Genomic DNA, 27346 nt, shown 5'->3' with positions numbered 1-27346 from the left:
TTTTTGGTGGGGGCCCAAACCAACCAGTCATTTCAGTCACAGTCGTGTGGCAGACCCTGTCGCTGAAATGATGGGTTAGTTAAAGTGTGCATGTCCTGTTTATACAACATAAGGGTGGGTGGGAGGGCCCAAGGACAATTCCATCTTGCACCTCTTTTTTCTTTCATTTTTCTTTGCATCATGTGCTGTTTGGGGACAATTTTTTTGAAGTGCCATCCTGTCTGACACTGCAGTGCCACTCCTAGATGGGCCAGGTGTTTGTGTCGGCCACTTGTGTCGCTTAGCTTAGTCACACAGCGACCTTGGTGCGCCTCTTTTTTTCTTTGCATCATGTGCTGTTTGGGGACAATTTTTTTGAAGTGCCATCATGTCTGACACTGCAGTGCCACTCCTAGATGGGCCAGGTGTTTGTGTCGGCCACTTGTGTCGCTTATCTTAGTCACACAGCGACCTTGGTGCGCATCTTTTTTTCTTTGCATCATGTGCTGTTTGGGGACTATTTTTTTGAAGTGCCATCCTGCCTGACACTGCAGTGCCACTCCTAGATGGGCCAGGTGTTTGTGTCGGCCACTTGTGTCGCTTAGCTTAGCCATCCAGCGACCTCGGTGCAAATTTTAGGACTAAAAATAATATTGTGGGGTGTGAGCTATTCAGAATAGACTGGAAATGAGTGGAAATTATGGTTATTGAGGTTAATAATACTATGGGATCAAAATGACCCCCAAATTCTATGATTTAAGCTGTTTTTTAGGGTTTTTTGAAAAAAACACCCGAATCCAAAACACACCCGAATCCGAGAAAAAAATTTCGGTGAGGTTTTGCCAAAACGCGTCCGAACCCAAAACACGGCCGCGGAACCGAATCCAAAACCAAAACACAAAACCCGAAAAATGTCCGGTGCACATCACTAGTAAGTGAATTGTGTTTATATGCCACCCGTAGGTGGGTGAGGAGGCGGCCCACCCCTGGCTCCTACCGCCGATACCTGTATAGCTGCACCAGTCTATGAATCAACAGCAGTCTGATGCGCAAGGAGAACTTCTTAAAACAGCCTTATCTGTGCATCGGCTCTCTGCAAACCGTCCCTGTAGGTTCGTTACAGTCCACCTATACGTAACGTCACAATTTATGACATCAGACGGGGTGGAGCAGTGCGGCAGAACCTTTTTTATTTTGAGGGAGGGGCCCTGTCTATTTTGACAGTCCTGGGCTCCATAATTTCTGATGGCAGCCCTGCTGACAGCCACCAACACTAGTTCTGCCAATTACATTGACCATAAATAATTTTAATTGGTCCTGGACCACCAACCCAGGGCACCCCTGCAAGTGTCCTGAGGCACCCCAGGCTGCCACGGCACAGAGTTTGAGAACCACTGTGCTAGAGAGTGCCTCTAACAAAGTATACTGTAAAATTATTAATTATTGGATGATGTTGTAATTACAAATTAGACATCTTGGATGCATTATCGTTTCCAGAGTTCATTAAGATGGATTTTATTAAATCTTAGATATAGTATACCTACTAAAAGTCTAAGGGGTCTATTCATGAAGCAGTGATAAGAGTGGAGAAGTGAGCCAGTGGAGAAGTTGCCCATGGCAACCAATCAGCTGCTACGTAAATTTTATAGAATGCACTTTATAAATGTTACCACCTCAACACTAATTGGTTGCCATGGGCAACTTCTCCACTGGCTCACTTCTTCAACTCTTTTCACTGCTTCATGAATAGTTCCCTACATGAGGGTAAAAAAAATGCACTGCACCACCCTCAAATTGCCCATATGCCGCTTCTAGTTGCCCAGACCACACCAAGGAACACTCACCTTTTTCAACAAAACTCCCCCCCCCCCCGCCCCCCAATGCTGCCCATGAAATAGGATTATTCCGATAAATGTATAAATTAATGTATGCGTTGATTTATATGCGCTATCAAATATCCTTATTTTAATACATTACTTTCTTTAGCAACGTAAATGTCATTTTTAGCACAGTACAATATATATAAATACAATGGTAGACGTACAATAGCCGGTTGAGTATAGATGCAAATGGTGTGACACCGATGCCTCCAGCGATGCACAGGCTGACCTCATAATTCAAAGCTTCTTCTGAGGGGCTTCCAAAGGGACCATCAATATAAATCCTGTGAATACAAAAGGTATAACGACTATGAGAATTAAACTGCTGGGTATCCGGATCTGTCAATATGTCGACACCATATGCTCAACATGAATTAGGCCGACAGGAACAAAAGGTCCACAAATTAAAGGTTGACAGTGCTTAAGGTCGATAGGTTCAAAAGGTCGACTTGACAATGGAGGACACACAAATGGTCGACACGTGTTTTTGGTTTTCTTGTTTTTTTTCCCCAACATTTGCTTGATTTCACGTGGACTACGACTGGGAATAGTAACCTGCCCAAAGCATGGCAAGCGAAGAGAGCCCACGAGCGTATATGTTTTTACCGACTGTGGTCACATATTATCAAACATACAAGATTTGACCCAAAAAACAGAAAGAAAGTTGTGTTGACCATTTTCATGATGACCTTTTGACCCTGTTGACCTTTTGACCCTCTCGACTATTTGGTGTTGATTTGACTGGCTACACTAATACTGTAGCTCTTCTATACTACGCCCAAACTGGTAAAGGGGGGAAGAAATACAGTATTAGATCCTATTTCACTGAAGGAGTGGCTCATACATTTGGAAGATACTTACAGAAGATGCAGCTGGACAACAAAAGCAAATAAAAACATCCAATTTTTTAATACAAAAATAAACAAGAATATGCACCCATCACCTACAGATAGCAGAGGCAGCCATTTTGTGGGCTGTACTAAAATCCATGTGAACCCTGTCTATCTATCCACTGGAATCCAGTGACATCACGGAGTCATATCGCTCATGAGAGTACAACCATTCACCTCACTTTGATTTATGTACTAACTCGATGGTGAGGGAGAACTGCGCATGCGCAGGACCCGTTCTGTGCGTGTGCTAGGGATGGCCATCGACCATCGTGGTGATTTGAAATCATCGATGGTCTATGTTGAATACTTTTACCATCAATGGGGGAGAACCAGATGGTTTCCCACCATCGATGGTTTAGTGCAGGGGTGGGGAACCTCAGGCCCGAGGGCCGTATAATGCCCGCAGAGCCACTTGATCCGGCCCGGCCAGGCTCACCTAGCCTGGCGCCCGCTGAGATTTTGTTACTAGTGGGCGTCTGGCTTCTTACCCTCAGTAGCAGCCGCAGGCAGGGGCTCACTCCTGAGCTCCGGCTTCCGGCTCTGGCAGTGTGCGTGTGCTGCTGTGCGGTGTTATGGGAGAGATGTCATGACTTCTCTTCCATAGTTCTGAGGAGCGAGTGGCCAGGCGGAGGGCAACGGTCCGGAAACAGGCGGAGGGCAACGGTCCGAAAACAGGAGCGGAGTATTGTGGGTTTTTTTTTCCTTTTAATGTGTGTGTGTAAGCATCGCTACTAGGGGGAATATCTAATGGGGCATAACAACTGACTGGTGGCATATCTAATGGGGCATAACGTGACGGGGCATATCTAATGGGGCATAACGTGACGGGGCATATCTAATGGGGCATAACAAGTGTCTGGGGACATACTTACTGGGGGCATATCTACTGGAGCATAACAACTGATTGGGGTATACCTACTGGGGGCATAACTACTGACTGGGGGCATAGCTACTGTGGCATAACTACTGGGGGCATATCTACTTAGGGCAGGCTCATTTTTAAGTTGATAATTTTTGTATGGCCCCCGAAGGATTTTATAAATAATGGCCCTTGGCAGAAAAAAGGTTTCCAACCCCTGGTTTAGTGCTACCGAATTTTTGTTATTTATTTTTTCCTCATAGTGTCAGGGCACGGAGTTTAGCCCCGCCCCCTGACACCTATGAAGCCACACCCGCTGGCTCTGATTGGCCTGCATTACAGTCAACAGTAACGCAGGGGGTGACCATCGATGGGTAAAACCATTGATGGTTCCTTTACAGATGGTTTTACAACATCGAGGTTATCCATCAACCGTGCCATCGATGGATAACCTACCGATGGCCATCCCTAGCGTGTGCAGGACCAGTCCTGCATGATCGCATACAGTGCCACCTTAGCCGCAGTATGATTAACATGCTGCGGCGTTTGGGGGAGAAGTAAGGGAAGTGACGGGACTGTTCTACAAAATGGGGGCGTGTTTCCCCTGTTTTGTAGGCGTCTGTGTTGTCATATGCAGAATTCCTGGACCCAACAGATTTTGTGGATGTCGTGCAAGAAAACCTCCCAGCATGCACTGCCATCCACAGTTAGGTAACGTGACTTGTCAGCTGTTAATAAAACAAACTACAGAACTTTATAGTTAAGTATATTTATTAATCATAACATACAACTTTTTTTTTGTCTGTCTTTACGCTATATAAATCGTAGGTTAAAGTTTATTTCCTCATGTAACTTTAAAAACTGTATCATGACTAGGTAATTAATACTAAAAGGCTCTATTCTCACATTCTCTGTATACCACATCATTCAATCCTACTGCTTGCACATTATTATATATTGAAAAAGAAAATATTCCTCTGCTGCCTGACAGTCCCAAGAGTGCAGAGGGAGAACGATGACCTATTTGAGAAGTAATTTCCAATATACAGTGACTCTGAACAGCTACGGTACTTCAACTACACCTTTAAGAGGATAACATTAAATCGTTACAATACAAACATCAAAAATGGTTACAATAGCTCCAAGGGAGGAAAAAAAAGGAGTTCAAGACAATAATATGCTAACGAGAATATAGCACATTATCACTGAGATCAGATAATGGAATAACGAGAGAGGCTGACAATTATCTGTCCATTTCTGATACATTTTAATGTTGGATTATAAATAATCTATTTTTTCAATCAAAGGCAGCACATCAGAAAGATGACAGGACAAATAAAAGTTTAATAGATTTGTTATCTCTTGTCTGGGAAGTAAATGAGTGACATATTGGTATTCCTACGTCTGGGAGGCAAAGCATTACTTATAAATTCCCCAATGCTTCCTTTGTCAGCGGCACACAGCTGCGGCTGTTTGTGTTTGGTTGCAGACAGTGACCTGCAGCGATGTAACAGGATATGAGTTTTCCTGCAGCAAAGCGTTGGACACTACAACATATATTATTATACAACACTATTATTATGATTATGTACCAGCTCAAAGTTTGAAGCCAGCGGAAGAGTGTTTCAGGAGAAAGTGATGTCCCTTCTTCCACTTAGGAGGTTCTGCAGAGTTTCACCCCCTGACCGTTGTTATAGAAAAATTGGAATTCTTCAATCATACAGAAACTTTGCCACCCAGGGTTGTCAGAGAGATGCTGATTGGACAAGGCCAAAGCTTTTCTCTGACAACCCGTTTGTATTCAAAATTTCAGGCTGTCATGCCTGGGGGTCAGCAGTTTGGTCATACATGCTCAGTGTTAGCCCAATTTGGCAATATATGGGGGTAGCCATATTGGATGGCATATGGCTTTCAGCTAAACTGGGGGCTGTTAAGTGCTCTAAGGAAGATTAACGCACGCAAAACACGATTTTGGTTGTAATATCCCAGCATTACTATGGAGCAATGAAAGGTTAGTTTCTCACAAGGTTCCTAGGGAGGGGAATGCTGTGCGTTGGAATGGGTGTATGATGATTATACACTATTGAAAGAGACCATAAGGACTGGTGTCTGGAACATACTTGCCTACCTGACCCTCTCCATGAGGGAGAAAATGCTCTGTTCCTGGACTTTCCTGGTAATGTATGATTGCCATCAAACACCTTTCTTATCAATTAACTAGCTCACCACAGGTGATGGCAATTATACATTACCAGGAAAGTCCAGGAACCGAGCATTTTCTCCCTCATGGAGAGGGTCAGGTAGGCAAGTATGGTCTGGGACCAACTCTGAAATCTTCTTTAAAGCAAGTTCTGCTATTTGATTCCATCCACACCTCTTAGTCATACAGTTTGTATATGTATATTTAGGTCATGCGTCTATGGTGAGTACTATTTTGACAGTATTACACTATGGCTACTTTTTTAATTTGCGTGCGACTTGGCAATTACCACCCTGGTCACAGCTGTAGGTCATCCTATTTGCTCCATGAAAGACATCTGCTGAAACCAAGCATGCTACGGATGTTTTTGTTTTTCCTCTTAATCAGACGCCAAGCATCACAGAATGACACTAATATACTGTATGCTTTATCTTCACCTCTGTATGTACCAAGATTGAGCGTAATGTCCCACAGACTGATACGGCTTCTACAACATGCTATATATGAAGTGCTAGGCTTGTCCCCCAAAGTCGAGAAAGGGGGGTAGGGGGTGTTGTGACATACCCAAAGACATGTGTCCACTCCTCTTGTGCACAAAGCCACACCCATTTTTCATGCTGTAATAAAGTAAAACCTCCTTGCACCACTGTTCACACCGCATGGCGCAAAAAGGATAGGTGTATGTATGAATGGACCGCATTGAATGCTCAAGATCTGGCTGAGTGAATGTCAAGGATCAACCAGGAGAGCCCACACCTGCACCCTAAAACAAAGAATGACTAGGCTGAGGGCAGAGCCAGTCTTAGGCATAGGCAAACTAGGCAAATGCCTAGGGCATTTGATATGCTTAGGGGCACCAGCAGCTTCTGCTGATTAAAATGATATGCGGCATGCCTATATTCTGTGTATGACTGCGTCTGTATCTGCATATGAAATACTACATTGCAGTGTATTCCTGGAAATCACTGCAATGTAGCATTTCATATGCAGATACAGCTGCAGTTGCATAGAGAATATAGGCATGCTGCATATCATTTTAATCAGAAGCTGTTTGTGCATCCTAGCCACATAGTAATGCAAATAAGATGCATTTTCATAAACAAAAGGCTTCATAAACAAAAGGCGCCCGATGTTAGCAGTGCTGCCAGCTGACTCATGCCAGGCATCTCCTGCAGAACTAACGGCGGTGCTAGGGGGCACCAGCCAAAATCTTGCCTAGGGCATCATATTGGATAGGGCCGGCACTGGCTGAGGGGCTAGAAATATGTTGCATACTCAGAAGGGAACGAGCTCTTTGGCACAGTACAGGTGCCCCCAGTGGTGCCGAGAGAGGGGGGGAGAGGGCACAAATTACCCAGTACCAGGTCTGATGGAGGGGCCCAGAGGGGGCCCGGGCTCCCTCCCCTTACCTGGCAGCTGCAGCTCTTCTTCTCAGCCCAGCACACGCTGGAGAGAAGGGCCACAAACACTTGCACAATGACTTCCCCGCTCCCCCCCCCCTCCCCACTTTATTTGTTGCTGCATCAAGCAAAAAGAAACCCAGTTGTTTTCACAAATACAGTATTTACTAAAAAAATAATATAACAGTCAGGGGAAACCAGCTGCTAGATTATATTTTAGACAAAGAAAAAATTGCAATAAGCTGGCCTGCAAAATAAAGGTTTTCCTGAAGACAGGGCCACACACAGGATCCCATATGGAATATTGGGAAGCAGACAACTTGTTTTCATTGAAAGAAAGCATAATAAAATAAAATAAAAACCCTGTTTCCATTTAATAAAAGCGTGACACCATTCATTTCACCGGCAACGTAAACATGTTTGAGTATATGGAACAAAACGCAGAGCGGAACAAATAATGTGTGAGGTAAACAGGCGTGGGCTGCAGAAGATGCCAGTGTGTCTCACAACTAACAATTCCTTCTGCGATGACACAAATGGAATGAAGAAGAATGTTACAGGGAGACACAACCTTTACCAACGCATTTCTGAAACAATGAGTATGACAAACATCGTTTATATATCGTAACTAGGAAAAGGAGGATAATTGGTGCACTGAACAAAACAACCGTTTTTCTCAGAAAAAATAGAAAAGACGCTAAAAAAAAAAAAAAATATATATATTCAATCCTTATGCATTTATTTTCTCATACGTCCTAGAGGATGCTGGGGATGCTTCAAGAACCATTGGGTATAGACGGGATCCGCAGGAGACATGGGCACTTTAAGACTTTGAATGGGTGTTAACTGGCTCCTACCTCTATGCCCCTCCTCCAGACTCCAGTTTAGATTCTGTGCCCAGTGAGACTGGTCACACACAGGGGAGCTCTACTGAGTTTCTCGGAAAATACTTTGTTAGGTTTTTTATGTTCAGGGAGACAAGCTGGCAACAGTCTCTCTGCATCGTGGGACTGAGGGGAGAGAAGCAGACCTACTTCTGTGAGTTTCAAGGCTCTGCTTCTTATGCTACTGGACACCATTAGCTCCAGAGGGTCTGATCGCTAGGTACGCCTAGATGCTCGTTCCCGGAGCCGCGCCGTTACCCCCCTTGCAGAGACAGAAGTCAGAAGACAGGTGAGTAGAAGAAGATCAGAAGACTTCAGTGACGGCTTTGAGGTACCGCACAGCGGCTGCGCTGTGCGCCATGCTCCCACACACACTGGCACTGTAGGGTGCAGGGCGCGCAGGGGGGGGGGCGCCCTGGGCAGCATATAAATTCTCAACAGAGACTGGCAATCGAGTATATATAGCGGGGCTGAAGCGCACGATTAAGGGGGCGGGGCTTCCCCTTCACAGCTCATTTCAGCGCCTTTTTCTCCTCACAGAGACGCAAAAATTTTATTTTGCCCAGTTACTACTCCCCGAGATCGCCTCGAATAATGTTTCTTATGTCGACCATAATGTTTCCTGATTAGATCCACAAAATCGGCATTCAGTACATGTTCATACACATTAGAACGTATTAACGTCACCAGGGACCCTGCTGTTCCTGACAAAAGGATATATGTATACGTGTTATATCTATATGGATATATGTGTGTATAGGTGCATTTAAAGGTGTATACATATATATATAAAAAATTTATAATGAATGCTGAGGTAAAGTTATTCCTTCTCATGTGCTGAGCGCTCTGTTGAAAAAAAACTCTGGGTCAAGGATTCCGAGTGTTTATTCTTTACCCGCCGTGGATAGAATAAAGTGAGAGTCACCCTCTGTTCTGCACGGGGCCCTGTCACAAAGGATCGTATGCAGGAAGATATGTGATACTCTAATTATGTGTCCGTATGTGCGTTGATTATACTAGCATTACATGCGCATGGGGGAGTAGTTGTATGCAGGGTACTCCTTAAGTTGGGTCATGTCTATATCATTGCAGCATACTGCCGTGCGACTACAAGGGATATAGGACTCTTGGGTTCGCGGGCCAATTCCATGGCGGTCTCGACTAGGAGGGCGCTGTGGATTCACCAATGGAATGCTGAGGCTGACTCCAAGAAGAACTAGAGTCTCTTCCCTATGAAGGTGAAACCTGGTTTGGGGATGGCTTGTTAAGTTGAGCTCGGCAGATACCACTGGTAAGTCTACCTTCTTGACATATGTTCCCTCACAACGGTTGGTGACGCATTTTTGTAGGATGCAGTCATTTCGACCGAATGGATATGGTTTTCCCTTTCTTTGCAGGTAGAGGAAGGTGAAAAGGTAAGAGGTCAGCAGCCTTTTCAAGTTCGCAGAAGCAGAAATCATCCTCTGTTTCTGCCACATCCACCGCATGATGCTGGGTCTATCTTGCGGGAGCCCACACCGGTGGGACCACGTCTAATACTCTTCAGTCAGTCGTGGAACGGACATGGACCAGTGAGTTTGAGAATAGAGTCCCAAGGGGGACATACTGGAGTTTCCAGACGATTCCCCTCACTGTTTTTTTAAATAGACCTTACCGATTCTCCTCTGGACGGGGAGGTAGTATGCGACGCCATACAAGAGTTGTGTCAGGATCAGGTCACTGTCCTGCTGTCCCGGTCACAAAAAAAAAAAAAGCTGTTATTCAAACTTTTTCGTGCTTCTGAGGCCGGACGGCTCGGTCAGAACAATCCTATATCTAAAATCCCAAAAATTTCTACTAAAGAAGTTGAACTACAAGATGGAATATCTCAGGGCAGGGATCTCCAATCTGTAAAAAGAGAAAGAGGGTCTAAGTACGGTTTCTTCCACATTAGGCTTACCTGGGATTCAGGATTGTCATTACCAATTCACCGGAGTGATGGCAGTATGTTGGTTTTTCTTCGATAGTAAAAGAGTCATTATTATTCTGTACTGGGACGCTCTCCTGAGTACGGCGAGGTCAAGAAACAAGTGGTGCAAAACATTGCTTTCTCCCTGACAGTTCTTCAGCAAAGTGGTTGGCTCCTGAACTTGCCAGAATCACTGTTGATCCCAACGACGCGGTTGTCGGCGTTAGGAATAATGTTAGATACAGAACTGTTAAGAGTTTGTTTCTTCCAGTGGAAAAAGCTCTGAGGATTCAGAGTCGGGTCAGATCTGCAACAGTGTCAATCCATCAATAAGTTCCGTTGATGAAAAAGATGGTTGTGGCCTACGAGGCCATTCAGTGAGCAGGTTAAATGCCAGAGTGGTTTTAGCGGGACCAGTTGGACATGTGGTCCGGGTCTCACCTGCACATGCACCGGAAAATAATCCTATTTTATAGGACCAGAATCTCTCTCCTGTGGTGGCTGCACAGTTCTCACCTCCTAGAGGGATGAAGGTTCGGGATCCAGGATTGGATCCTGGTGTCCATGGATGCAAGTCTCCGAGGCTGGGCCGCAGTCATTCAGGGGGAAAAATTTCCAGGGAAAATGGTCAAGCCAGGAAGCTTGTCTGCACATAAACATTCTGGAATTAAGGGCTATTTACAACGGCCTTCTGCAAGCGGAACATCTTCGCGGTCTGCCCGTCTTGATTCAGTCGGACAACATAACAGCAGTGGCGTACATAAACCGCCAGGGCGGAACAAAGAACAGAGTGGCAATGGCGGAGGCTTTGCTAGGCGGAAAGACATGCAAGCACTCTGTCAGCAGTCTTCGTTCCGGGCGTGGACAACTGGGAAGCAGACTTCCTCAGCAGACACGATCTCCATCCAGGAGAGTGGGGTCTTCATCAAGAGGTCTTCACAGAAGTGGAAGGTCGTTGGGGAATTCCTCAAATAGACATGATGGCGTCTCGCTTCAACAAGAAACTTCAGCGATATTGTTCCAGGTCGAGGGACCCTCAAGCAATAGCAGTGGACGCCCTAGTGACACCGTGGGTGTTTCAGTCGGTCTATGTGTTCCCTCCACTTCCACTCATTCCAAAGGTGATAAAGATCATAAGAAGAACAAGGGTTCAGGCACTACTCATTGTTCCAGACTGCCAAGGAGGGCCTGGTATCCGGATCTTCAGGAATGACTCATAGGAGATCCCTGGCCTCTTCCTTTACGAGAGGACCTGTTACAGCAAGGACCGTGCGTGTATCAAGACTTACCGCAGCTGCGTTTGACGGCATGGCGGTTGCACGCCAAATCCTAGCCCGAAAGGGTATTCCCAGTGAAGTCATTCCAACACTACTTCAGGCTAGAAAAGAAGTAATGGCGAGACATTATCACCGTGTTTGGAGAAAATATGTGTCTTGGTGTGAATCCACGAAGGCTCCTACGGAAGTATTTCAGCTGGGGCGTTTTCTCAATTTTTTTGCAAGCAGGTGTGGATGCGGGCTTAAAGTTAGGCTCCATTAAAGTACAAATTTCGGCCTTGTCAATTTTCTTTCAGAAAGAATTGACCTTCGTAGAAGGAGTGTGGCACAGCCAACCTCCCTTTGTACCCCCAGTGGCACCATGGGATCTTAACGTGGTGTGACAGTTCCTGCAATCTCATTGGTTTGAAAACCTTTACATAAGGTTGAGCGCAAATTCCTCACTTGGAAAGTGGTCATGCTGTTGGCCTTGGCATCTGCAAGGTGGGTGTCTGAATCAGCGGCTTTGTCTCAATGTCGCCAGAACGGCTCAGATTAGGACAATGGAGGCTCTGTTGTCCTGTATGATCCCAACAAGATTGGGACTCCTGCTTCCAAGCAGACTATTGCACACTGGATCTGTAATACGATTCGGCAAGCTCATTCTACAGCTGGATTGCCGTTACCGAAATCGGTGAAGGCCCATTCTACCAGAAAGGTGGGCTCATCCTGGGCGGCTGCACGAGGGGTCTCGGCATTACGGCTTTGCCGAGCAGTTACTTGGTCGGGTTCAAACACCTTTGAGAAGCTTTACAAGTTTGATATCCTGGCTGTTGAGGACCTCTTGTTCGGTCAATCGGTGCTGCAAAGTCATCCGCACTCTCCCGCCCGTTCTAGAGCTTTGGTATAAACCCCATGGTTCTTGAAGCATCCCCAGCATCCTCTAGGACGTATGAGAAAATAGGATTTTAATACCTACCGGTAAATCCTTTTCTCTTAGTCCGTAGAGGATGCTGGGCGCCCGTCCCAGTGCGTACTGTATCTGCAGTTATTGGGTATGTTTACACATATGGTGTGTTGCGTTTAAGTCAGCCTGTTGCTGACGATATTCATGCCATGGCATGCGTTATGCTGTTATTGGTTGTGTTTACACACAGGTTGTGTTACGCTTTATGTCAGCGTATTACGGCATATTCTTCATGCCGTCGGCTGGTGTCCTATTGAATGCCACGTTCTGCGGCATACTGGAGGTGTGAGCTGGTAAGATGCTTACCATGGTTTAACAATAAATTCTTTCCTCGAAATGTCCGTCTCCCTGGGCACAGTTACTTAAACTGGAGTCTGGAGGAGGGGCATAGAGGGAGGAGCCAGTTCACACCCATTCAAAGTCTTATAGTGTGCCCATGTCTCCTGCGGATCCCGTCTATACCCTATGGTTCTTGAAGCATCCCCAGCATCCTCTACGGAGTAAGAGAAAAGGATTTACCGGTTGGTATTAAAATCCTATTTTTTATTTCATGCGCGTCAACCTGTAGATTCTGGGTTTAGTGGCCAGAATTCATAGGATGCTGTACCTTGCGTGTTAAACCCTTTTCAAATGCGAGACCTTTCTAGGACGCAGGGGTCCCGAATTTTGGGCCTGATTCAGGTTTGTAGGCAAAGCAAAAAAAGGCACACAACTGAGCAAAACCATGCTGCACTGCATGTGGGGTAGATATAACGTGCAGAGAGAGTTAGATATGGGTGGGGTGTGTTTAAACAGAAATCTAACTTGCAGTGTAAAAATAAAGCTGTCCAGTATTTGTGGGCTACATGCAAAAGCAGCCAGTATTTACCCTGCACAGAAACAATATTACTCATCCAAATCTAAATCTCTTTGCACATGTTACATCTGCCCCATCTGCAGTGCACATGGTTTTGGCCATTTGTGGCACTTTTTTGATTTGCTTACAAACCTAAATCAGGTCCTTTAACTGGGTTCAGTATGATTTTCCGATGGATGAGATGCTGGCGGACAGAATACTGACAGCGACATCCCGTCCATCAGAATCCCGTCAGCCCCCTTTAAAGTACACTAACCCTCCTGAGGATGCCTAAACCTAAAACTTCAGGGTGGTGCCTAACCCTAAGCCTCCCATCCCCACTGCCTAACCCTAACCCTCCCTTCCCCGCTGCCTAACCCTAACCCTCCCTTCCCCGCTGCCTAACCCTAACCCTCCCATCCCCGCTGCCTAACCCTAACCCTCCCTTCCCCGCTGCCTAACCCTAACCCTCCCTTCCCCGCTGCCTAACCCTTACCCTCTCATCCCCGCTGCCTAACCCTAACCCTCCCATCCCCGCTGCCTAACCCTAACCCTCCCATCCCCGCTGCCTAACCCTAACCCTCCCATCCCCGCTGCCTAACCCTAACCCTCCCTTCCCCGCTGCCTAACCCTAACCCTCCCTTCCCCGCTGCCTAACCCTAACCCTCCCATCCCCGCTGCCTAACCCTAACCCTCCCATCCCCGCTGCCTAACCCTAACTCTCCCATTCCCGCTGCCTAACCCACCCATCCCCGCTGCCTAACCCTTACCCTCCAATCCCCGCTGCCTAACCCTAACCCTACCATCCCCTCTGCCTAACCCTAACCCTCCCCGCTGCCTAACCCTAACCCTCTCTTCACCGCTGACAAACCCTCCCTTCCCCGCTGCCTAACCCTTACCCTCTCATCCCTGCTGTCTAACCCTAACCCTCCCATCCCCGCTACCTAACCCTCCCATCCCCGCTGCCTAACCCTAACCCTCCCATCCCCGCTGCCTAACCCTAACTCTCCCATCCCCGCTGCCTAACCCACCCATCCCCGCTGCCTAACCCTTACCCTCCAATCCCCGCTGCCTAACCCTAACATCCCCTCTGCCTAACCCTAACCCTCCCCGCTGCCTAACCCTAACCCTCTCTTCACCGCTGATAAACCCTCCCTTCCCCGCTGCCTAACCCTTACCCTCTCATCCCTGCTGTCTAACCCTAACCCTCCCATCCCCGCTACCTAACCCTAACCCTCCCGTCCCCGCTACCTAACCCTAACCCTCTCATCCTCGCTGCCTAACCCTAACCCTCCCATCCCCGCTACCTAACCATAACCCTCCCCGCTTGATCTAAAAATATATATTATGCAACTGCGCTGTGCATGTATGTATAAAAGCTGCTCAGTATGTTATAAACGTTGGAAATTGTATAAAAACGAGCTCTCTAAAATGTAAATAAAAAATAAATAAATGTGGCAACTGTAAAAAAATAAATAAATGGTTAAACAATGTTTACAGCTCCTTTAGGAGCTTATTGAATGAGTACAGTGCGTGTAGACAATCCGTTGTAAATATGCACTGACCCCTGCCTCTCCCTACCTTGCCGCCTGGAGTGAAGTAAAATCTGTGTCCCGACAGGGTTGTGTCTATGTTCCCTTCGTGATCAGGACCTGGAAGTGACATAACGAGAGGGCAGGAGAGAACTTCCACCATTACAGCACCGAAATGTTTTCTCCGTTCTGCGTTCGTTTGAGGTTGTTATTTTTTGTTTTCTATACACCACTGGACCCTCACGGGCTCAGTGTCTCGCTCCGCTCGCTACAAGTTACTATTCCAAATAGTTTGTGACATGGACCCAGGGGCTTATGGGAAAGGTCCTCTCCACGAAGGGAAACTAGACGCTACCGTCCCAACAGAGCTGCACTGATGTCCTGTGTCCGGACCAACCTAGACCGCTGCGTTCAGCGATTACGGATCTCAGCGGGCCGCCAGCGTAGTAGCGGGTAGCACAGTTCTATCTCCAGTGCTGTGTCTCGTGCCCCCAACGCGTTTCATGCATCTCCGCATTGGAGGCATGAGACGCACAAAACGCGTTGGTGGCACGAGACACAACACCGGAGATAGAACTGCACTACCTGCTACTCCGCCAGAGGCCTTGCCGTGACATCACCCGCTGAGACCCATGATCGCTGGACGCAGTGGTCTACGTTGGTGCCAGCTGTGGATATTATGATGCCGGTATCCCGTTCTGGGTCGGTATCTAGACGTCGGGATTGCGTCCTACTTTGGGATCCCAGTGTTGGTATATCGACCACCGGGATCCTGTCCATCGGGAAGCTTCTATTTTAACTCACAACTGTTGGGAGGTGTGAGTTACGACCATCTCAGATAACCCTTTCAAACCGTCCAGACAGCAACCGTGCATCTCACGCTACCTGGCTGTAGCTCCCCTGAGCTGCTTGTGCTGCTTTGAGCTATAAAGGCTTTTAAGCATGTTTATTCATTTTTTTTACTTTCTCTGTTATAAGCGGAACATGGAAAACTGAAGTTGCAAACATGGTTCAAAGGGATCAATTATCCACTCGCTAACGTGCTGTGATCTTTACCCAGCAAGCATTAAAGAGAAAGAAAAAAAAAAAAAGAGAGAAAAAGTTTAAAAACGATTTAAGTAATGAAGATTGAATATGCACAAACGTCTTAAACTTTTTCCCATGTTCAGCGGTTCAGTGATGAATGTATAGTGATTAGCAATCTATCCGAAATCTGCAGCATTTTTCTTGCAGCTTTGCTCTGTGCAGATTCTGCTCTGGAAGGCAACACAGGGAAACATTATAAATAATGCCTGGGTACATAAGTTCTAACTATAGCCGCTCAGTAGTGGAGCAGAGGCGCGCATGTAATGCTGATCTGTCATCATGGGCCGGATGTAACGGCGCCCACGTTCGGCGGCTGTGCGGGATGCTGGAAAAACTGACTTTTTTTTAAAAGGGGCAATCACTTACAGGGCAAAACCATGACTTGTGATTGCCCCTTTAAAAAAAAAAGGCTGATTCACCTTTTTCTGCACTACTGCATTCCCCAGAATTTTTTTTCCCTTCCCCTGCAGTAGTCATGCAGGTCCAATATACCGGACCTTTTCTTTTCGTTGTTTACCTCTTCCTCTCCTGTTTTAAACCCGACCCATCCACTTCCAGCATGCTCCCCTCCTCCTCAAGCTCCAGACTTGAATCATATCCCTGGCTACCAGTGCCTATTAGCACTCGGAGCAGATACGCTCCAATAGATCTCCATAGACCCCTCTTTCTCATGTCTAATATAGACTTTCAATGTTGAACCTTATATCTCTCAATGTCAAGGGACTGAACTCTCCCAACAAACGTAGGCTGGCCCTCTCCTTCTTCCACCAGCAAAAAGCTGATGTCGTAGCTTTACAAGAAACCCACTTCTCTTCTGTTAATCCCCCCCTCTTTAAAGACAGCCATTTCCCAGTGGGGTACTATGCTAATGGCCCATCCAAAAGAAACGGAGTAGCCATCCTTTTTAACAAAAATGTCTCCTTTTCCCTACACTCTCAACTTTCAGACAAAAATGGCCGATATATTATCATAACTGGCCTCCTCAATGACAAACCGGTTACCCTGGTATCCCTATACGCTCCTAACTCTAACCAGGTCCCCTTTTTGCGAAAATTATTCCTCAATATACGGAATGCTCTAAGGGGATCTTTGGTAGTTTTGGGGGACTTTAACCTTGTTCTAGACCCTAAATTGGACAAGTCCCGCCAATTCCCCCAGCCTGTTCCAACCACTATCTCTGGCCCCTCCCTAGCCTTCCGCAACCTGCTTGCAGAATTCGATTTATACGATGTCTGGAGGACACAATTCCCCTCAGGTCGAGAATACACATTTCACTCCCTTGTCCATAACTCCTACTCCAGAATAGACCTGATTCTATGTGATAAATGGTCTCTCCAGAGAACTATTAACGTAGATATCTTACCAATCACATGGTCGGACCACGCCCCAGTTCTCTGGAAATGGAACCTTCAGGGCAACTACAACCCTCCCCGACAATGGCGCCTTTATCCCTACCTACTAAATAACCCTTTGTCTAAAAAAATAATCTCTGACTCTATTGACTCCTATTTAACCACTAATTCTCCCCAAGATACCTCTCCTATCAATCACTGGTGTGCTTTTAAAGCCGTCACCCGTGGAGCCGCCATTCAGGCCGGAGCCACTCTCAAAAAACAAGCCCTTCAAAAGCAGAAGACTCTGGAGGCTGACCTGTTAGACCTTGAGACTAAGAATAGGGCCCATCCCTCCAAAACACTTAAAACTGAGATCTCTAATGTCCGAGGACAACTACAAAAGCTACTCCTCGCACGCACCCAAGCGGCCTTGAATAGAATGCGCCACAAGTTTTACCTGCTAGGAAATAAAACTGGCAAAATGCTTGCGCGCAAACTCCGCGTTCAGCAAGCCAGAAATAGAATTAAATGTATTTATTCTCCCACCAAACAAAAGATCTTGAACCCAAAAGATATAACGAACCAATTTGCAAGCTATTACGCCAAATTATACAACTTAGCAACTGACCCGTCCACCCCACAACCCTCCCCTCCGTCTATCTCGTCCTTCCTAGATGACCTTTCCCTCCCTACTCTTACGCAGGACCAGCTCTCTTCTCTGAATGCCCCTTGGTCGGCGGATGAAATCTCTACAACTATTAGATCCACACCCAGGAATAAAGCCCCCGGCCCAGACGGCTTTGTCTCTGACTTCTATACTACTTTCCATGACGTCCTTTCTCCCCTCCTGACCTCGCTATACAATACATTCTCAGATCGAGGCTCCCTTCCCCCAGAACTCTTAGAAGCGCGTATTGTTACTATTCCTAAGCCCGGCAAAGACCCCGCCCACGTACACAACTACCGACCAATAGCGCTACTAAACTGCGACATCAAACTATACGCCAAAATTATTGCAACACGCATTAACAAATTCCTACCCTCACTGATACACCCGGATCAGACTGGCTTCGTCCCTGGGAGACAAGCGTCTGACAACACACGTCGGGTCTTCAACCTGATAGACTCCCTATCTGAAGACCAGGGCCTTCTCTTGCTTTCGTTAGACGCAGAGAAGGCTTTTGACAGATTAAACTGGACATACATGCGCCAAACCCTCCTTAGATTCGGATTTAGGGATCGTATTCTTTCCTCTATTTTAGCGTTATACAGCTTCCCCACGGCCCGGGTGTTCAATGGAGGCTTCCTATCCGACCCTTTCCCTATTACAAATGGCACCAGGCAAGGCTGTCCCCTATCCCCCCTGATCTTCGTCCTATCAATTGAACCCCTAGCAGCTAAAATAAGAGACAATCCCAACATTCCGGCGATTCAGTTCGGTTCATCCCTCCATAAACTGAGCCTCTTTGCAGACGATGTCCTCCTATTTATCTACAACCCCACTACAACTCTTCCAGTCTTACACTCTGTCCTAGAAGCCTTCAGCCTCGCTTCTTACTATAAACTAAACACTACTAAAACGGACGCCCTCCCCTTCAATTTATCTCACTCCACCCCAGCACTCCAAACTACCTTTCCATATAACTGGCGAACTCATACAATTAAATACCTGGGTATCAACATCCCTATCTCCACTACAGACGCCTTCTCTGCCAACTTAACCCCCTTGATGAAGTCATTAGAAGCACTTACGAAAGCCTGGTCATCCTATGAGGTCTCTTGGCTGGGACGAATGGCGGCATTTAAAATGTCCCTACTCCCTAAACTAATGTATCTCTTCCGAACTATACCATACCCCTTCCCAAAGAAAGCCATCCAAACTTGTTCCTCTATCATGACTAAGTATATCTGGTCTGCAAAACCACCCTTAATGGCTCTTTCAAGAATGACCTTGCCAAGAGCGTTTGGGGGTCTTAATATACCTAATATTCTTCTATACCAAGAAGCCTCCCTCCTAGCCCCCATTAAATACTATTTCTCAACCCAATTGCACAGTGGTTGGATGGAGCTGGAGCAAATTCGATCAAACCCAATCCCCCTAGCTGACCTTTTCCGTATCCCAAAATCGCTCCGACCTACGCAACCGTCCCTCCTTCCCTCCACGCAAGCTGCTTTACAAACCTGGGACTCCCTATCGACCTCCCTAACATCGCCCATTTCCCATATTTCCCAGATATCCATCACCACATTAGCATCGATGATTCCACATCTCAACCTATCCAAATGGAGACGCGCAGGAGTATTATCCCTAGGAGACCTCCTCGATGGACTTTCTCTAAAATCTTTTTCTACTCTCCAGTCACATTACTCTCTTCCAGCTACAGAACTCTTCCACTATGTGCAAGTAGCACACTGGTGGAAGACGATTCCTCCTACCTACGCAACGCTCCACACATCCTCACATACTCTCTTTTCTCGTCTCTCCTTACCAGATTCCAAAGGCGACATCACATACTGGTATAAACTTCGGATTACCCCTACCTCTCCTTCCAAGTCAAACGCCCAAAAGAAATGGGAACAGGACCTGGGAAAAACCCTATCTCCAAACGACTGGCGTCAAATCTTTTTAACCTCGCACTCCATGTCCCAGTGCCTAAACCACACTGAAATGCATATTAAACTAGTGAACAGACTATACCAAACCCCGGACCGAATACATAAATTCTGGCCCTCTCACAGTAATAAATGCTGGAGACTATGCGGCTCGGTAGGACATGTCTTCCACATATTCTGGTCGTGCCCAAAGATCACTAAATACTGGTTAGATGTATTTGAGCTAATAAACAAAGTTCTGTCCACCCACCTAGCTCCAGACCCAACTCTAGCATTATTACAAGTCGTCCCCGCTTCAATAACGCCACCTGCCAGATATGTCCTGGGCCACATCCTGATAGCCGCTCGAGCAAACCTAGCCCAAATGTGGAAACAATCCACTCCCCCTACCCTGCTAAGAGTTATACATAAGATAAACCACCATTTCCATATGGAGACAGATTCAGCTTCCTCCTCCCCCAACTTCTCTTCCCTCAAAACGCGCTGGCTCGCGTGGCAAACCTTTATTTCCTCGATTGAAGGGTCTCAGTATCTTCATAAATCCACCTCACCCCCACTTAGCCCATTCGGGATCTAAAATACAACACCTATCATCACACCCCCCATTACCTAGGCAGTTACACCTTCCCCTCCCTGTTAAGAGTCGACCCCTACTAGGTCTCCCCCCAATACCATCTTCTAAAGCGTACCTATAACTTCTGCTCAACAGGATTAGGCCACTACTACCTTACTGCAATGTATAGTTTTTCTATATGTCCCAACTTCTCTGTTCTCTGATGTATTATGTATACAAGGCTCCGATGTAACACTCTCCAATTCTAGTCTGGACCCCTATTCTCCCCCCCCCCCCCCTCCCTCTTTCTTCTACATCCCTACCATACCGACCCTTACACTGTGTTGATGTATCACCCCCCCCTTTTTTCTTCGTTCTGTACCCCATAAAAATGTTTATCTTTTCAATAAAAACTATTGATTCAAAAAAAAAAGGCTGAGTTTGGTTGGCATCGTGCACGGCCGCCATTACATATGGCCCCATGTTTTTTGAGATGGTTAGAGATATACGTCTAGTCTCCCAGAATGTCTGTGAGTCTCACAAAATTTGTGTACCTCTTATGAGATCACAGGAGATTAAACGGTATGTAGTTATGAGACCGCCGGTTACAATACCGACGCCGGCATCCCGCCTCCTCGCAATCCTGACGTCAGGGACTATTCCCACTTGTGGGTGTCCATAACACCCATAGAGTAGGAATAGAACCTGTGGCGAGCGCAGTGAGCACGCACGGGGCTTTGTTGCATTTGCCGCTCCCCGCCGGGCATCTAAAAGTCGGTATGGTGACCGGCGATCTCCCAACCACCAGTCACCCATACCCAACGTGGAGATCCAGTCCACTTCTGCAGTGAAGTGCGCGGGACAGGACGCGATGACGTGGCTCGCTGTGAACACATAATGGTTCCGCCCACTACTGTATAATGCTACTGTATAATGCTATATTTTTTTTTTTGCCTTTTAATCTCATGACCGTTATTCCCAGAGACTGAAACTCCACAATGTCCTTACTATTACTGAGTGAAACCCGTGAGTTGTAGAATCTGATATCCGATGGAATGTCATTTTTGTGTCAGGTCAGGGAGGTCCCTGTCCGCCCTCCCTCACCATAGGATGCCTGTGTTATGGTTTGACAGCTCTACCACCTCATTTAAAGTAAAAGATATTCCAAAATAATTTACCACTTTAGCTATGTCTCGCTGTGGTTTTGCTGACCAGTAGTATGGTATGACTTTTATTGAATGCTCTCCCTTTTCATTCCCCCCAACCCCTCTGATTTTGGATATTTGCTTTGTTCCTAAAGGTTTTCATCTGATTTCAGCATAGTCAGATCATACATTAGACAACCTAGGCTGCTACCGAGGGCCCAGATTACCATTAACTCCTCTTCCTAATCCGACTATGGGATCTGGGTGTGTAATCTGTCTTTATTGATTTTGGAGCCCATTAGTTTAATTGTCTATGTTGTTGCTTTTAAAATAAATGACAAAAAATTCTAGAGTACTTTACAGTGATGGTTGTGACTATTGTTAGTATCATTTGGGTCACTTTGTTGTTACATTTAATGTTTACAAATGTTTATAAGATTTTAAAGGGGGACATTTACTAAGCAGTGATAAGAGCATAAAAGTGGGCCAGTGGAGAAGTGCCCCATCAACCAATCAGCAGCTCTATCATTTTATAGTATGCAAATTATAGATGTTACCACAGTGCCGATTGGTTGCATGGGCAACTTCTCCATTGGCTCACTTCTCCGCTCTTATCACTGCTTAGTACATGTCCCCCAATGTATTTGGTTGCAAGCATAACAATGGGGGTCATTCCGAGTTGTTCGCTCGCAAGCTGCTTTTAGCAGCTTTGCACACGCTAAGCCGCCGCCTATTGGGAGTGAATCTTAGCATAGTAAAATTGCGAACGAAAGATTCGCAATATTGCGAAAAGACATCTCTGTGCAGTTTCTGAGTAGCTCCAGACTTACTCGGCATCTGCGATCAGTTCAGAGCTTGTCGTTTCTGGTTTGACGTCACAAACACACCCAGCGTTCGCCCAGCCACTCCTCCGTTTCTCCAGCCACTCCCGCGTTTTTCCCAGAAACGGTAGCGTTTTTTCTCACACGCCCATAAAACGGCCTGTTTTCCGCCCAGAAACACCCACTTCCTGTCAATCACATTACGATCGCCTGAACGAAGAAAAAGCCGTGAGTAAAATACCTAACTTCATAGCAAATTTACTTGGCGCAGTCGCAGTGCGAACATTGCGCATGCGCACTAAGCGGAAAATCGCTGCGATGCGATGAAATTTACCGAGCGAACAACTCGGAATGACCCCCAATATACTAGAGATGAGCGCCTGAAATTTTTCGGGTTTTGTGTTTTGGTTTTGGGTTCGGTTCCGCGGCCGTGTTTTGGGTTCGAACGCGTTTTGGCAAAACCTCACCGAATTTTTTTTGTCGGATTCGGGTGTGTTTTGGATTCGGGTGTTTTTTTCAAAAACCCTAAAAAACAGCTTAAATCATAGAATTTGGGGGTCATTTTGATCCCAAAGTATTATTAACCTCAAAAACCATAATTTACACTCATTTTCAGTCTATTCTGAATACCTCACACCTCACAATATTATTTTTAGTCCTAAAATTTGCACCGAGGTCGCTGTGTGAGTAAGATAAGCGACCCTAGTGGCCGACACAAACACCGGGCCCATCTAGGAGTGGCACTGCAGTGTCACGCAGGATGTCCCTTCCAAAAAACCCTCCCAAACAGCACATGACGCAAAGAAAAAAAGAGGCGCAATGAGGTAGCTGTGTGAGTAAGATTAGCGACCCTAGTGGCCGACACAAACACCGGGCCCATCTAGGAGTGGCACTGCAGTGTCACGCAGGATGGCCCTTCCAAAAAACCCTCCCCAAACAGCACATGACGCAAAGAAAAAAAGAGGCGCAATGAGGTAGCTGTGTGAGTAAGATTAGCGACCCTAGTGGCCGACACAAACACCGGGCCCATCTAGGAGTGGCACTGCAGTGTCACGCAGGATGGCCCTTCCAAAAAACCCTCCCCAAACAGCACATGACGCAAAGAAAAAAAGAGGCGCAATGAGGTAGCTGTGTGAGTAAGATTAGCGACCCTAGTGGCCGACACAAACACCGGGCCCATCTAGGAGTGGCACTGCAGTGTCACGCAGGATGGCCCTTCCAAAAAACCCTCCCCAAACAGCACATGACGCAAAGAAAAAAAGAGGCGCAATGAGGTAGCTGTGTGAGTAAGATTAGCGACCCTAGTGGCCGACACAAACACCGGGCCCATCTAGGAGTGGCACTGCAGTGTCACGCAGGATGTCCCTTCCAAAAAACCCTCCCCAAACAGCACATGACGCAAAGAAAAAAAGAGGCGCAATGAGGTAGCTGTGTGAGTAAGATTAGCGACCCTAGTGGCCGACACAAACACCGGGCCCATCTAGGAGTGGCACTGCAGTGTCACGCAGGATGTCCCTTCCAAAAACCCTCCCCAAACAGCACATGACGCAAAGAAAAAAAGAGGCGCAATGAGGTAGCTGTGTGAGTAAGATTAGCGACCCTAGTGGCCGACACAAACACCGGGCCCATCTAGGAGTGGCACTGCAGTGTCACGCAGGATGTCCCTTCCAAAAAACCCTCCCCAAACAGCACATGACGCAAAGAAAAAAAGAGGCGCAATGAGGTAGCTGACTGTGTGAGTAAGATTAGCGACCCTAGTGGCCGACACAAACACCGGGCCCATCTAGGAGTGGCACTGCAGTGTCACGCAGGATGTCCCTTCCAAAAAAAACCTCCCCAATCAGCACATGATGCAAAGAAAAAGAAAAGAAAAAAGAGGTGCAAGATGGAATTGTCCTTGGCCCTCCCACCCACCCTTATGTTGTATAAACAAAACAGGACATGCACACTTTAACCAACCCATCATTTCAGTGACAGGGTCTGCCACACGACTGTGACTGATATGACGGGTTGGTTTGGACCCCCCCCAAAAAAAAGAAGCAATTAATCTCTCCTTGCACAAACTGGCTCTACAGAGGCAAGATGTCCACCTCATCTTCACCCTCCGATATATCACCGTGTACATCCCCCTCCTCACAGATTATCAATTCGTCCCCACTGGAATCCACCATCTCAGCTCCCTGTGTACTTTGTGGAGGCAATTGCTGCTGGTCAATGTCTCCGCGGAGGAATTGATTATAATTCATTTTAATGAACATCATCTTCTCCACATTTTCTGGATGTAACCTCGTACGCCGATTGCTGACAAGGTGAGCGGCGGCACTAAACACTCTTTCGGAGTACACACTTGTGGGAGGGCAACTTAGGTAGAATAAAGCCAGTTTGTGCAAGGGCCTCCAAATTGCCTCTTTTTCCTGCCAGTATAAGTACGGACTGTGTGACGTGCCTACTTGGATGCGGTCACTCATATAATCCTCCACCCATTCTATCAATGTTGAGAGAATCATATGCAGTGACAGTAGACGACATGTCCGTAATCGTTGTCAGGTCCTTCAGTCCGGACCAGATGTCAGCATCAGCAGTCGCTCCAGACTGCCCTGCATCACCGCCAGCGGGTGGGCTCGGAATTCTGAGCCTTTTCCTCGCACCCCCAGTTGCGGGAGAATGTGAAGGAGGAGATGTTGACAGGTCGCGTTCCGCTTGACTTGACAATTTTGTCACCAGCAGGTCTTTCAACCCCAGCAGACCTGTGTCTGCCGGAAAGAGAGATCCAAGGTAGGCTTTAAATCTAGGATCGAGCACGGTGGCCAAAATGTAGTGCTCTGATTTCAACAGATTGACCACCCGTGAATCCTTGTTAAGCGAATTAAGGGCTGCATCCACAAGTCCCACATGCCTAGCGGAATCGCTCCCTTTTAGCTCCTTCTTCAATGCCTCCAGCTTCTTCTGCAAAAGCCTGATGAGGGGAATGACCTGACTCAGGCTGGCAGTGTCTGAACTGACTTCACGTGTGGCAAGTTCAAAGGGCATCAGAACCTTGCACAACGTTGAAATCATTCTCCACTGCACTTGAGACAGGTGCATTCCACCTACTATATCGTGCTTAATTGTATAGGCTTGAATGGCCTTTTGCTGCTCCTCCAACCTCTGAAGCATATAGAGGGTTGAATTCCACCTCGTTACCACTTCTTGCTTCAGATGATGGCAGGGCAGGTTCAGTAGTTTTTGGTGGTGCTCCAGTTTTCTGTACGTGGTGCCTGTACGCCGAAAGTGTCCCGCAATTCTTCTGGCCACCGACAGCATCTCTTGCACGCCCCTGTCGTTTTTTTAAAAAATTCTGCACCACCAAATTCAAGGTATGTGCAAAAACATGGGACATGCTGGAATTGGCCCAGATTTAATGCACACACAATATTGCTGGCGTTGTCCGATGCCACAAATCCACAGGAGAGTCCAATTGGGGTAAGCCATTCCGCGATGATCTTCCTCAGTTGCCGTAAGAGGTTTTCAGCTGTGTGCGTATTCTGGAAAGCGGTGATACAAAGCGTAGCCTGCCTAGGAAAGAGTTGGCGTTTGCGAGATGCTGCTACTGGTGCCGCCGCTGCTGTTCTTGCGGCGGGAGTCCATACATCTACCCAGTGGGCTGTCACAGTCATATAGTCCCTGACCCTGCCTGCTCCACTTGTCCACATGTCCGTGGTTAAGTGGACATTGGGTACAGCTGCATTTTTTAGGACACTGGTGACTCTTTTTCTGAGGTCTGTGTACATTTTCGGTATCGCCTGCCTAGAGAAATGGAACCTAGATGGTATTTGGTACCGGGGACACAGTACCTCCAACAAGTCTCTAGTTGGCTCTGCAGTAATGATGGATACCGGAACCACGTTTCTCACCACCCAGGATGCAAGGCCTCAGTTATCCGCTTTGCAGTAGGATGACTGCTGTGATATTTCATCTTCTCGCAAAGGACTGTTGAACAGTCAATTGCTTACTGGAAGTAGTACAAGTGGGCTTACGACTTCCCCTCTGGGATGACCATCGACTCCCAGCGGCAACAACAGCAGCGCAGCAGCAGCAGTAGGCGTTACACGCAAGGAGCATCGGAGGAATCCCAGGCAGGAGAGGACTCGTCAGAATTGCCAGTGACATGGCCTGCAGGACTATTGGCATTCCTGGGGAAGGAGGAAATTGACACTGAGGGAGTTGGTGGGGTGGTTTGCGTGAGCTTGGTTACAAGAGGAAGGATTTACTGGTCAGTGGACTGCTTCCGCTGTCACCCAAAGTTTTTGAACTTGTCACTGACTTATTATGAATGCGCTGCAGGTGACGTATAAGGGAGGATGTTCCGAGGTGGTTAACGTCCTTACCCCTACTTATTTACAGCTTGACAAAGGGAACACACGGCTTGACACCTGTTGTCCGCATTTCTGGTGAAATACCTCCACACCGAAGAGCTGATTTTTTTGGTATTTTCACCTGGCATGTCAACGGCCATATTCCTCCCACGGACAACAGGTGTCTCCCCGGGTGCCTGACTTAAACAAACACCTCACCATCAGAATCCTCCTGGTCAATTTCCTCCCCAGCGCCAGCAACACCCATATCCTCCTCATCCTGGTGTACTTCAACACTGACATCTTCAATCTGACTATCAGGAACTGGACTGCGGGTGCTCCTTCCAGCACTTGCAGGGGGCGTGCAAATGGTGGAAGGCGCATGCTCTTCACGTCCAGTGTTGGGGAAGGTCAGGCATCGCAACCGACACAATTGGACTCTCCTTGTGGATTTGGGATTTCAAAGAACGCACAGTTCTTTGCGGTGCTTTGCCTTTTGCCAGCTTGAGTCTTTTCAGTTTTCTAGCGAGAGGCTGAGTGCTTCCATCCTCATGTGAAGCTGAACCACTAGCCATGAACATAGGCCAGGGCCTCAGCCGTTCCTTGCCACTCCGTGTGGTAAATGGCATATTGGCAAGTTTACGCTTCTCCTCCGACAATTTTATTTTAGGTTTTGGAGTCCTTTTTTTACTGATATTTGGTGTTTTGGTTTTGACATGCTCTGTACTATGCCATTGGGCATCGGCCTTGGCAGACGACGTTGCTGGCATTTCATCGTCTCGGCCATGACTAGTGGCAGCAGCTTCAGCACGAGTGTGAAGGTGATG

At 47.0% G+C, this 27346-nt stretch overlaps 1 protein-coding gene across 3 annotated transcripts in view; it reads right to left on the bottom strand.

Annotated features, from left to right (window-relative positions):
- The window catches only part of NOX4 (NADPH oxidase 4), a 502226-nt gene that overhangs the window by 75242 nt on the left and 399638 nt on the right, over positions 1-27346 (bottom strand). For all 3 annotated transcript variants that reach the window (XM_063951390.1, XM_063951389.1, XM_063951391.1), the window contains one exon: positions 2024-2143. In XM_063951390.1, the coding sequence (XP_063807460.1) occupies positions 2024-2143 (120 nt within the window). The remainder of the gene's footprint in view (positions 1-2023; positions 2144-27346) is intronic.

The sequence above is a fragment of the Pseudophryne corroboree genome, chromosome 2 (genome assembly GCF_028390025.1).
Source record: "Pseudophryne corroboree isolate aPseCor3 chromosome 2, aPseCor3.hap2, whole genome shotgun sequence".
NCBI lineage: Eukaryota > Metazoa > Chordata > Amphibia > Anura > Myobatrachidae > Pseudophryne > Pseudophryne corroboree.
Note: the sequence above shows the minus strand (reverse complement) of the source record. Positions and strands in the feature narration are given on the sequence as shown.